At 48.7% G+C, this 13333-nt stretch overlaps 1 protein-coding gene across 1 annotated transcript in view; it reads left to right on the top strand.

The window, feature by feature from the left end:
* Positions 1-13333, top strand: part of LOC146171570 (cGMP-dependent protein kinase, isozyme 1-like) — a 317967-nt gene that overhangs the window by 275611 nt on the left and 29023 nt on the right. The window contains exon 12 of the mRNA XM_084586427.1: positions 11726-11867. Coding sequence (XP_084442553.1) covers positions 11726-11867 — 142 coding nt within the window. The remainder of the gene's footprint in view (positions 1-11725; positions 11868-13333) is intronic.

The following is a 13333-nucleotide window of genomic DNA, read 5'->3' as shown; positions in this document are numbered from 1 at the left end:
TATCCTACCGCCTACTTCTACCGCGCATTCAGTAATGATATCTCTGAAATTATTGTTCCTTGCCTCTAGGGTAATGTCACCATCCTCAGTTAGAGCTGAATACCTATTCTGTAGCGAGATCCTGAACTCTTCGGCCCTTCCCCTCACCGCTAATTCGTTGATGGGTTTCTTTCTTACTAATCTATTGCGTTCCTTCTTCAGATTTAGGCTAATTCAGGACCTCACCATCCTGTGGTCACTACATCGAACTTTCCCAATTACCTCTACATCCTGCACAATGGCGGGGGTTGAACACATTATGAAGTCGATTTCATTTTTAGTCTCTCCGTTAGGACTTTTCCATGTCCATTTCCGGTTCTTCCGTTTGCTGAAGAAGGTATTCATGATTCGTAAGTTATTGCGTTCTGCAAACTCAACTAGTAACTCCCCCCTGCTATTCCTAGAACCAATGCCGTAGTCACCTACTGCCTTGTCTCCTGCCTGTTTTTTCCCTACCTTGGCATTGAAGTCGCCCATCAGTACAGTATACTGCGTCTTTACTTTTCGCATTGCCGATTTTACATCTTCATAGAAGCTTTCAACGGCCTGGTCATCATAACTACATAACAACCTTCAGGCACCATATTTTAACGTAATTCATCTGATACCGGCTGCTAATTGCATCTTCTGAATTTTTCACATAACCATTTTATGCATATCCATGCCATGAATAAAGGCTATCTAATTTTAATCTAAAAACTACGGTAAATATGCAGTATTGGCAGAAAATATGCAGCAGTAACTGCTCCGCTTTACGAGTATGTACTGAACGACCTCAAAATTTTTCCGGCGCCATATTTATTCTACTTACACCCCCGAAATAAATATTGCGTTGGGCCCGTTGGGCCCGTACGTTGGGCCCGTGGCAAAAAAAAAAAAAAAAACGGGCCCAACGTGGGCCCCCATGTCATAGCCCATTTTGTGCTACCTGGGTGGTGACAAGAAAACTACGCGCCGATTCCTCGGACTGTGTGCGTATTACTGCGGATTTTTCAAGAACCTTTCGCGCATCGCCGAACTTCTTCCCCAGCTTACAAAGGCAGAAATGAATGAAAAGCATTTCGAGCGGGAACTTTGAGGAACTTTAGTGCCACCGACAGTTTCTTCCTCTCCTCGGCCATTTCTATGAAACCACCGACCGAAATTCATACCGCTGCAAGCAACGTGGGCCTACGCGCCTTCCTAGTAGAGAGGAGTGCCGGAGTGGAAAAAGGCATTGCTTATGCTAGCAGGTCCCTCTCAAAGCCCGAACCCGGCTACTCGGCGACAGAGCAGATTCTCGCAATCATCTAGGCTACGTCACAGTTCCGTCTGTACTTTTAGGGTCGACCAGTCATGGTAGTAAGCGATTACCATGCGATCTACTGGCTCGCAAATTGAAAGATCCTTCCGGCCGTCTTGCTCGATTGAACTTATGTCTTCAAGAATTTCACATCAAAGTTGTCTACAAGCCACTACCACTCCTGCGCAGACTGCATGTCACGAGCCCCCGTTTATGCACCGTCAAAAGAAGTCGAGGAAGATGCATTCTCAGGACCATCGACCGCCCATAGTTTCGAATAGCAGCAGCGGTTGGACCCTGAGCTGAAAGGCTTAGTTGGTTACCTCGTAGGTACGACCGCTTTCCCTCCCGCTGCACAGACGTAATCTGTCGTCGCTCTTCTTAAGCAATGATGTCTCTGCCATAAAGCACTTCGCGTCCAACAGGACAGCCAGCTTCGTTTGCCCAAGAATCTCAGCTAGGAAAGTCTGCAGGCTCTGCATGATGAGCCAACAGCAGGGCATCCGGGCCTTGCACGTACGTTACGCCGCATTCAGAAGTATTATTGGCCACGGTTATCACCCGACGTTGATCATTACGGCAAAACGTGTCATGAGTGTCAGCGATGCAAGACTCCCCCGATGAGACCTGGGCTGATGAACCCGGTACCACCCCCGTCTAAGCCTTCCAACAGGTAGAGACGAACCTTCTCGGCCCTTCCCCAACTTCATCTGTGGGTAACAAGTGGATCATCATGGCCACTGATTACATGATCCACTACGCCAAAGCGGAAGCTCTATCTAATGGTTCCACAGTAAAAGTCGCCAAGTTTTTCATCAAATTCTCCAGCGACATGGTGCCCCCGAAGTTCTTATCACGGACAGGGGAACAGCATATACGACGGAGCTGACGCAAGCCAGCTTAACTTAGTCATACACGCCACAGACGTACAAAAGCGCACCATCCACAGACGAATGGACTAATGCCACAATTGTTTTGCTGAGAATGAGTGTAATAGATTAAAAGATAGTGAAGAGGCCAGACTTAAGTAACCGAATACAAGTTACTTTATCCGAAATGTAATTGATTACAGGTGTCAATTACAGCCCCGCAAAAGTAACAATTACTTTTGCGTTGCTTTTCCTCGAACACTTTATTCATATTGTCACGTAGTGGTGACGAGGGCGACGACACAAATGAAGGGTCGATGATTGCACTAAAGAAACTCTTTATTTGGGCTGACTTGCGCCCGCAAAAGAACTAAGCAACTCGGCGGCGGCGATAGAAACAAACGTGCTCGTCGATCGTCGAACAAAGAATGCCCGTCACACTCGGCAGCGCTCAATTTAAAGGCTGCACAGAACAATCTAGATAACGTCGCAAACAGCTACCAGCATGGGCTGGAACATTGTGGAAAGACACCCGAGTGGCCGGAACCTTCCAGACAGATCTCGGTGCGTCTTGCGCTACGACAAAACTGATAAAGGTGTGACTCGCGACATCGAGCAGTAACAAACAAAGATTACAGAACTGATACGCGGTCCAGAATCAGAGTGATAAGCCTGTATGCCGGCGGCTGTTAAAAAACAACAAATACTGTCTTGGAGGTTTCGCGGCATTACTCCCCCCTTAAAAAAACATCGCCTCGATGTTTCAAAACAAAGAAACTTAAACATAAACACTGCAAAGTATAAACACCACAGATTCTTTAACGCGCGTAATATGGCTTCAGTCGTACAACATGTACAATTTCTGGGCGTGCGCGTCGCCGTTGTGATGCTGATGTTCCGTCGGGAATGACTTCATAGTCCAGGGGTCCGACGCGGCGAAGGATTTTATATGGCCCAAAGTATCGACGCAACAACTTTTCACTTAATCCGCGACGGCGAATTGGTGTCCAAACCCACACTTGGTCTCCTGGATTGTACTCTGCGTGGCGTCGTCGTAAATTGTATCGTCGGCTGTCGGTGCGCTGTTGGTCTTTAATACGCAGCCGTGCGAGTCGTCGGGCTTCCTCTGCACGCTGCAGGTAGGCGGCGACGTCAAGGTTGTCTTCGCTGGTTACGTGCGGCAGCATTGCGTCGAGCGTCGTCGTGGGCTCCCTGCCGTACACAAGCTTAAACGGGGTCGCTCTGGTCGTCTCCTGGACTGCCGTGTTATACGCGAAGATCACGTACGGCAAGATGGCGTCCCAGGTCTTGTGTTCAGCGTCGACGTACATAGCGATCATGTCCGCGATCGTTTTGTTCAGGCGCTCCGTAAGGCCATTGGTCTGGGGATGGTACGCAGTTGTTCGTTCGATGGCTTGTGTGACTGTATTCCAGGATGGCTTGCGTCAACTCTGCCGTAAACACCGTTCCCCTTTCTGTGATGAGCACTTCTGGGGCGCCGTGTCGCAAGAGAATTTGTTCGACAAAAAATTTGGCGACTTCTGCCGCGGTACCATTTGGTAGTGCTCTTGCTTCGGCGTAACGGGTAAGGTAGTCAGTGGCCACGATGATCCACTTGTTACCCATAGACGAAGATGGAAAGGGGCCGAGGAGATCCATCCCAATTTGTTGAAAGGGCAGGATTGGGGGCGGAATCGGGTTTAGTAGTCCTGCTGGTCTGTTCGGCGGCGTCTTGCGTCGTTGGCACTCACGACACGTCTTCACGTAGTGGGCAACTTCGGCAGGCAGTCGCGGCCAGTAATACTTCTCCTAGATTCGACGCAACGTGCGCGCAAATCCGAGGTGGCCTGCTGTTGGCTCATCGTGCAACGCCTGCAGAATTTCTTGCCGAAGGGTTTTAGGCACTACGAGAAGCTGCGCGGTCTTGTTAGGTGCGAAGTTCTTTTTCACGAGGAGGCCATTGCTTAACGTGAAGGATGATAAATGTCGTCTGAACACACCAGGAGGGGAAGCGGTCTTTCCTTCCAAGTAATCGGCTAGCGCTTTCAGCTCAGGGTCTGATCGCTGTTGTTCTGCGAAACTGCTGGCCCTTACCGGTCCCAAAAAGGCGTCGTCGTCATCGTCCTTCGGGGGAGCATTGACCGGAGCGCGGGATAAGCAGTCTGCGTCTGAATGCGTCTGAATGCTTCCGGCCCGACTTATAGATTACAGTCATGTCAAATTCTTGAAGTCGTAGGCTCCATCTGGCAAGGCGGCCGGAAGGATCTTTCAAATTAGCCAGCCAGCAGAGCGCGTGATGGTCGCTTACCACCTTGAATGGTCGGCCGTATAGGTATGGACGAAACTTAGAAGTGGCCCAGATGATTGCAAGGCACTCCTTCTCGGTCGTCGAGTAATTGACTTCGGCTTTTGTGAGGGATCTGCTAGCGTAGGCGATTACTTTCTCCTGTCCGGCACTCTTCTGGACAAGAACGGCGCCTAGGCCCACACTGCTCGCGTCGGTGTGAATTTCGGTCTCGGCGTTTTCATCAAAGTGGCCAAGTACAGGAGGGCATTGCAGGCGGCGCTTAAGTTCGTCGAAGGCTTCTCCTTGCGGCGCTTCCCATTTAAAAGGTACGTCAGCCTTTGTAAGCTGCGTCAACGGTTCGGCGATCCGCGAAACGTATCTGACAAATCGTCGATAATAAGCGCACAGCCCAAGGAATCGGCGCACAGCTTTCTTGTCGGCAGGCGGTGGGAATTGTGCGATTGCAGCTGTTTTCTCCGGGTCTGGGCGAATACCGTCATTGCTAACGATATGACCTAGGAACCGGAGTTCTTCGTAGGCGAAGTGACACTTCTCTGCTTTTAGCGTTAGTCCTGATGACTTGATGGCTTCCAGCACTGTTTGTAGTCGTTTTAGGTGGTCTTCAAAGTTTGACGAGAAGACAACAACGTCGTCCAAATATACCAAACAAATTTGCCACTTCAAGCCTGCCAGGACTGTGTCCATTACTCGTTGAAACGTGGCTGGTGCGGAGCAGAGGCCAAATGGCATCACCTTAAATTCATAAAGGCCGTCCGGTGTGATGAAGGCGGTCTTCTCGCGATCTCTTTCGTCGACCTCAATTTGCCAATATCCGCTCTTCAGGTCCATCGATGAGAAGTACCTTGCATTGCAGAGCCGGTCGAGAGTGTCGTCGATGCGGGGAAGCGGGTAGACATCCTTCTTCGTTATGCTATTCAAGCGGCGGTAATCAACGCAGAAGCGAAGTGTGCTGTCTTTCTTCTTGACCAAAACCACTGGTGCCGCCCAGGGGCTGTTCGAGGGCTGGATTACGTCATCACGCAGCATTTCCTCAACTTGATCGCGAATGGCCTGGCGTTCTCGCGGCGATACACGATAAGGGCTTTGGCGCAGAGGTCGAGCGTGTTCGTCCATCATAATGCGGTGCTTGGCCAGTGGTGTCTGTCGTACCCTCGATGATGACGAGAAGCACTCCCCGTAGCCTCGGAGAAGACTAAGAATCCGGTCTTTCCTGCTGTGGGTCAATTCCGGGTTGATGTCAAATTTGGGCTGACGGAATTGGTCCGGTGAGTCTTCCAGCGTTTGGTCGTGGAGGGCGAATACATCTTTGAGGTCGGCTAATTCGTCGAGAAAAGCGATCGTCGTGCCCTTGTTGAGATGCCGGTATTCTTCGGTGAAGTTTGCTACCAGCACCTGAGTTTGACCTCTCCGGAATTTCGCGATGCCTCTTGCGATACCGACACCTCGTTCTAAGAGCAATTGGATATTTCCTCGACGATGCCTTCAGCGGTTTCGATGTTTGCGCTACCTACGCAGACTGCGATGCTTGATCGGGGCGGGACGGTCAATTCTTCATCGAGGACGTTTAGGGCGATGTGTTGCATCGACGTCGTCGTAGCAGGAATGGCTTTGTCTGCAGAGAGCTTGATGAGCTTGGATCGCAGGTCGATGATAGCCCTATGTTCATTTAGGAAGTCCATGCCTAAAATCACGTCGCGGGAGCACTGCTCCAAGACCACAAAGCTGGTGTGGTAAGTACGCCCATTTACGGTTATTCTTGCAGTGCATCGTCCCGATGGAGTAATCAGGTTGCCACCTGCGGTGCGAATCAGCGGGCCATTCCAAGCGGTGGTAACTTTTCTGAGCTGAGAGGCTAACGGTCCACTAATGACTGAATAGTCAGCTCCGGTGTCTACTAGGGCAGTGACTCTGCGACCGTCGATATCAACTTCAAGGTCACTTGTTCGCGTCCTCGCATTGCACGTGGGCCTTAGTGTCCGATCTCGGCTTCGTCGTTTCTTCAGGTCATGGCCGGGGCATACCGTTGTTACTTCGCTGGGCGGCGGTGTCTGCTTGCACTCTGGTCGTGTTGTCGGCGATGTCGTCGTGTGGAGCGGCGATGAAATGGTTGCGTCGTCGTTAGTGGTCGTCGGCGGCGGAGGATCTTCTTCTTTTCGCCGTTGAGCAACCTTACCTCCAAAGGTTGCTGCCTTTAGTTTCCCCTACGGGGGCTTGGGGACCTTCCGCGCACACTACCATCATAGTTACGTCCTGGCGACGCAAAGCGGGCCCTGTACGGCGATGGAGACCTGAATCGACGGCTTGGTGGCGCAATCTCACCGCTACGCAGATAGTTGTCGATTTCTTGCGGTCGTTCACCTGGGCGTGGTCGTGGAGCGTCGACTGCAAATCCGCGGAGACCGATTCGTCGGTACGGGCAGTGCCGCAGAATGTGGCCGGCCTCACCGCAGTGGAAGCATAATGGGCGGTTGTTCGCTGTCCTCCATGCGTCGCACTTCCTGGGGCTTGTTGGTCGTTGGTAGGCTTGGCGGGCGGGAGCCAAGGGACGGTTTTCAGGAACAGGCCGGTAGCGGCGAGGGCTCGGAAAGTCATCACGTCGGGGCGGAGGGCGACGTAATGCACCAGCGTAGTTCATCGCTGTTGCCTCTTGTGCTGGAAAAGTCGCAGCCGTCGCTTCAGGAACGCCCAGCGCCTGCTGGACTTCTTCACGGACGACGTCCGCGAGTGTCGCCACCTGGGGTTGTTGCGATGATGGCTGCATTCTGCGGAGCTCTTCTCGCACGATCTCCCGGATGATGTCCCGAAGGTTCTCCCCGCTTGCAGATGCGCTGGGGTAGTGGCATGAGTAGTCTGGTTGAAGTGGTCGCTCGTAGTGGCGCATCCGGGTGTACAACGTCTTCTCGATGGCAGACGCTTCCGTTTCAAATTCCGCCACTGTTGTTGGCGGATTTCGGACAAGATTTGCAGAAAGCGATTCTTTGACGCCTCGCATTAAAAATTTGACTTTCTCAGCTTCAGTCATGTTAGGGTTAGCGCGGCGAAAGAGGCGCTTCATCTCTTCAACGTACGCCAGCACAGGCTCGTTAGGAAGTTGAAGTCTTGACTGAAGGAGGTCCTGGGCTCTTTTTTTTCGGACGACGCTTGAAAAGGCAGTCAAAAACGCTTCCTTAAAAATGTCCCAATCCTTCATAGCTGCCTCATGATTTTCGAACCAAACTCGGGCATGTCCTTGAAGAACGAAGTAGACTTGCCTGAGTTTCGTGGCGTCGTTCCAGCCATTGAATTCTGCCACACGGTCGAAAAGGTCCACCCAGTCTTCTGCATCTTCATCCGGTCGTCCATGGAAGCAGGGGGGCTCACGGGGTTGAACGAAAACAACCGGTGCTGTAGGCTGGGCCATTGTGAGCGTCGATGTCTTCCGAGATCGAGTGGGGTCAGGCAGCAGACCGTGTTCGGGTTGCAGGCCTTGAAGTCGGCGGCTGGCTCGTTGACCTGTAGGATGGTTTTCCAGGGCGACAGGAACACGGCTTGGGTCTTCGCTTGAAGGATCAAAGGCAGCACCTCCACCAGATGTCACGTAGTGGTGACGAGGGCGACGACACAAATGAAGGGTCGATGATTGCACTAAAGAAACTCTTTATTTGGGCTGACTTGCGCCCGCAAAAGAAATAAGCAACTCGGCGGCGGCGATAGAAACAAACGTGCTCGTCGATCGTCGAACAAAGAATGCCCGTCACACTCGGCAGCGCTCAATTTAAAGGCTGCACAGAAAAATCTAGATAACGTCGCAAACAGCTACCAGCACGGGCTGGAACATTGTGGAAAGACACCCGAGTGGCCGGAACCTTCCAGACAGATCTCGGTGCGTCTTGCGCTACGACAAAACTGATAAAGGTGTGACTCGCGACATCGAGCAGTAACAAACAAAGATTACAGAACTGATACGCGGTCCAGAATCAGAGTGATAAGCCTGTATGCCGGCGGCTGTTAAAAAAACAACAAATACTGTTTTGCAGGTTTCGCGGCAATATAACAGAAGTGCACAGAGACGACAGAGAAACTGCGGATTGCGTGATATACCGTTAAACATTGTTATCGTCGCTATGTTATGTTATCGTCGCTAATACTCCCGCGTTTCCTCGTGAAGAGGTAAGCCGATACGATTAATTGTCTCTCAATATATGTACTGGAGGGAAAGGCGGTATTATAGCGAATGAAAACTGCGCGCCAGCTCGTGGTTGCGTAAGTCTTCAAGGCTTGTATCTAAGGAGATCAATACCCTCCACTCAAACTTTTGCGGAAATGTAAAGGAAACTACGGACCCGAAGCGCCCTCTCTTTCTGCCAACATGAAAATAGTCCCGACTTGCAGTGATGATTTTCTTATTAAATGTATTATATAGCCGACATTGGTTATTTAAGGCATATTTCTAACCTAACTTCCAACTTTCAACGTTAGAACGTCGAGAAAAACCGGCTTTCTTGATTGAAACAATTTCGCTATTCATGTCTTGTTAAAAAAGGCATCCAAATAGTGACACCACCAAAGACTGAGATCGTGGAAAGAGCAACGAACGAGGTAGACAGGCGCGTGTGGTCATGCCATTTGCTGGAATGGTGCTGTCACTCGTGTTTCGCCTCTGTTCGTTCCCTTTACGCACAAGGAAATCTTTTTTTCTCCAGTATGATCACCGTATCACCGCACCCCTCTAGCTTGTACAAGAGCTTGTACAAGCTAGCTTGTACCTGCTCAAAAGCAGCTGCGCTGTTGTGCCGGTATCACTCTTTTTCTTTTTTAAGTCTATACAAGTAATTGATTGCCAATTATCAATTACATAGAAAGTAACTAAATTACCCAAGACGTTAAAATCAGAAAATCGTAATAGAGTAAATACAAAAGCACATAAAGCGTAATTGATTGCCATTAATTAATTACTTGTAACGTGTTCCGTAGAAGTCTCAAAAAAAGACCAATTTTTGAAAACACTTCCTAATAAACTTTCAGGAAAATGTTATCGGCTGCTTTCGTATGCCTTTCACATGGCATTCAACAGCGTAATTGACTCCTCATGCATTCACTGCGAAATATCCCCGAACAGCGTTGCCGGGGCTACGTCAAACCCGTTCGCTACGCGACATTTCGTAACCTCTCCAACCGCTGTGATCATTGCCCCGTTCTGGAAAGCGTAATTGGCCTTGCTCTTTCGTTCACAAGCAGCGCGTGAATGCCATCCGGCGTGAGTCTCCTCAGGCTTCTCCCACCCACAGTGCCAGATGGCAAACCCACAGAACTGCGCGCACTAGGTTCATATGCAGAGTGCCGTCGCGGCGGCCTATTGACTTGACCAATGAGAGAGAGGGAGCCGTGCCAACCACGCTGCGGGGAATCGTTTTGCGGGTCCCGTACACTAACTCCGACAAAAATTGGCGCGCCGGGCTTTCTCTCTTATCGCCCAAACCCACCACACAGATAAAAGAAATGCTCGATGCAGGCGCTGTTTCAATTAGGAAAAACTTTGGGCTCGTTATGCGCAGAGTTCGACAGACGCTGGTATAAGTGGTAATTTTACTTTTCCGCACCGAATAACTAGGGAACTTCTGCGCACTCTACAAAGCGATACAGTCAATGCGAGGGGGGCAGTGACGTTGTTTCGGTCAACTACACCCCGTAATAGCAAACATTTTATATAGCGAAACAGACGCCAAGTCTTGAAAGAGAGCTTCCAAGGGGAATTGGTTTTCCTGTGTCATATCCGTTATTTCGTTAAAACCCATTAGGTCATTATGAGGTTTCCTTGTAGTTCTTACCATGGCTTTTCTTTGTTTCCTGTAATAATGATATCTGCGGCTGAAGGAGGAGAATACCCTGAGTTGACTGGCTCGTTTTAAATAGAAATCTGCCGCGTGAATAGATCATACACGAAAAGGAAGGCAGCTACGCGTCGGAGATCACGTCCAGCAGTTGTGGATAGCGCCTGCATCGAAGCCAAGAGGGGTTTTGAATTTGCCACGTGTAGTGAAGCCTAAACACGGGAATTGTGGTCTAAAAGCGCATGAAAGATGCCGGTTCGATGCCACCCGAAGTTGTGCGATTCAGTGCCCTCCACTAAGACATCCCTTTCATTTAGGAAGTTAAAACCTGCAAATGGAAATTAATCAAAGCATTATCAAGGAAGCAAAGCGTGGCCAATTTACGTGGAAATAAATAATCAACGCCCGGCAAACGACCTTAGTGCGGTGGAAATAATCTTACACAGAACTTTGTGCCTCCTCGCCCAGGAGGAGTTCACTTGTAAGCATGAAACGAGGATTCAAAAGATGAACCTCCCGCCACTGATGTAAAACAACTTCCATCATAAAATTACTATGTTTTAAAGGAAAAGAACAGGCAGTTAGCTTATGCTTTGATTGCTCTTGATGAAATCATAGGCTTCACTAACCTTCTCCGCTTTCGTCCTGAACCTGTCGAACAATGCATTCGATTCAATCTTCCTTTTCTACAACGATTTATTCTGATCATAAAAACTGTAGATTGATCGCCTCACCTCAAGTGCACTTTGCTTGTCGATGTTACTACGCCTCGCCGAAAACTAATACTCAATGGTTTGATGGTATTGTTTTTAATGTATTTAAGAATAAGTTGTGTGTTTAAGTGCCCTTGAGCAAAATATGGCGACGTGAATAACACTTGATAGGAATGCATTTCAAGCTCTTCCAATGCACTGAGTTCAAATGGTATTCGACCAGAGAATCATTCGAGAATTTCAAGTCCTTTCGTTGCTCTTTCATGCCACTAACAATAGTTGAGAGTGAATTAGGCAAATAAAATTTAATTTCGGCACCCAAGTACAACCGTTTTTAGCCGATTTCGTCGGCTTCGTAGTTAAAAACTGTGATAAGCGCTGTCCCCCTAAACAAACGGAGAGAATGGACATTTCAATGAAGGAGGGAATGCTATACCTTTGAAAATGCGCGAGAAGCACCGTGAAACTCCTTGGAATGCTACTGGTATACAGCACAAATGTTCTCAACAAGTTGGGAAAGGACGCCTGTTTCGTGGCTTCCATTATGTCGCTGTTTCCGGTCGAGAGCTTCGGCCGCAATTATCCGCTTTTTTTCGCATACTGACATGCTCTAAGGCAGAGCGCATGTCCGAAGCGGTGGTGAGTTGTTTTGTTCCGCTGGACCACAGAATCGGCTTCATGTGTCGCTGGTTGCTTTCACCCAGGGGAGCGTTCGACGAGAGTACGACAAGATTCTACACCGGCTGCGTGCTAGAAGCGCTCCAGTACCTACATGACAAGAACATCGTCTATCGAGACCTCAAGCCGGAGAACATGGTCTTGGACTCTGCTGGATACGCTAAACTGGTGAGTCTGCACTTTCCCTATGATATTCGCAACTAAATTGTATCTCATACCTGTCACATGGTGCACTCATCAGTGTCTGGTGTCCACATATTTTACTACTTCCACTTAACCAGACGAAAACTAGACTGCACAGCTAGCGTTCGGTCTTGCACAAAAAAATAGCTGGGTTCAACGCTGCTGAACCGAATATTGTTGTTGTTGTTCTCCTCTAATTTGATGGCACATACCCACACAGGATGCAGAGATATTGGATCTTGAGATGTATAACTACATCGCAAAAATAAATAGAAATAAATGCTAGAGAATAGAGAAGGAAATGTAAATATGTGAAACCAAAATAAAAAGAGTAAATACTAACGCACGCAGTAGGAGAATAGTAAGATTTATATGTACAGATTAAAACTTGAAAGCATATTAGTAAGGTAGACGCTTTGTTTCTATTAAGAAGTTTTGAATGACGCTAAAAACAGACCTGTGGCTGCACCCAAGCATAGTGGCACCGAACGATAATAAAATTTGGCTGCTCAAAATAAGACCCAGCTGTTGTAACGGCTTCTCTAAATACCGTTTTTCTCATCATGGTAAAACGGCGGCAAAATATCAAGAAATGATCTATTGTTTCCGGTTCCCCGCAGAGTGCGCAGACAGGAGAAAGCGCCAAACCAGACCTGTGCTTATAGAAATTTAGGGGCGGAATACGGCAGCGTAGCCTGGTTAGAGAAGTCTGCCTTGATTTCCAGGAATGATAAAACAGATCCAGACTGAGTGTCTCCGAAATCGTGCTAATCGAAATACAGGGCCATTCAGAGAGTCGGTCAGCAACCTCATTGGCTGTCACATTACTGTGTCCTGGTACCCACACTATATGTATGAGGCTCAAATGTGAGGGGAGCAATGAAAGGAAGGTGTTTAAAATTGGCGAATCCGTATTCGAAGAAAGCGACAAGGAATAAGAGTCTGTAATTACAGCCACTGTTGAGTATGGTGGGTCTAGTTTGCGCAGAGCAAGCACCACCGCCAGCAACTCCGCCTGGAAAATTGGAGTAAAATCCGGAAGATGGACTGAAAAAGCCTAGTCTAAAAGCGGACAGTATATTCCAACGCCAGCTTTTTCATTAAATTGAGAAGCATCCGTCGCTATCATTATGCTAACGGCAAGACTGTAAATGATCTTCTAATAATCCATTTAAAATGTGAGGTGATAACTGTTTTGCATTATTTGGGAAAATGTCATCATAGGCAATTTGAACCGACGATGCGCTTACTTTTGTTGGAAGGATGTTAGAAAGGACTACGTGCAAAGGTTGTAACAGATTTTGCACTAGAATTACCTGCGGGGTATGAAACCGAGGCCATCTGACTCCAAAAAAGGAGTCTGGCTCGCAACAAAAAATTGATAGGGAGCGGTGGAACTGTGATTCATATATTTTTAGATACGTCTGGACAGTCAAGAATTGTAATCTAGC

Source organism: Amblyomma maculatum, unplaced genomic scaffold (assembly GCF_055883805.1).
Source record: "Amblyomma maculatum isolate TAMU_Amacu unplaced genomic scaffold, ASM5588380v1 scaffold_19, whole genome shotgun sequence".
In the NCBI taxonomy this organism is placed as follows: Eukaryota; Metazoa; Arthropoda; class Arachnida; order Ixodida; family Ixodidae; genus Amblyomma; species Amblyomma maculatum.
Note: the sequence above shows the minus strand (reverse complement) of the source record. Positions and strands in the feature narration are given on the sequence as shown.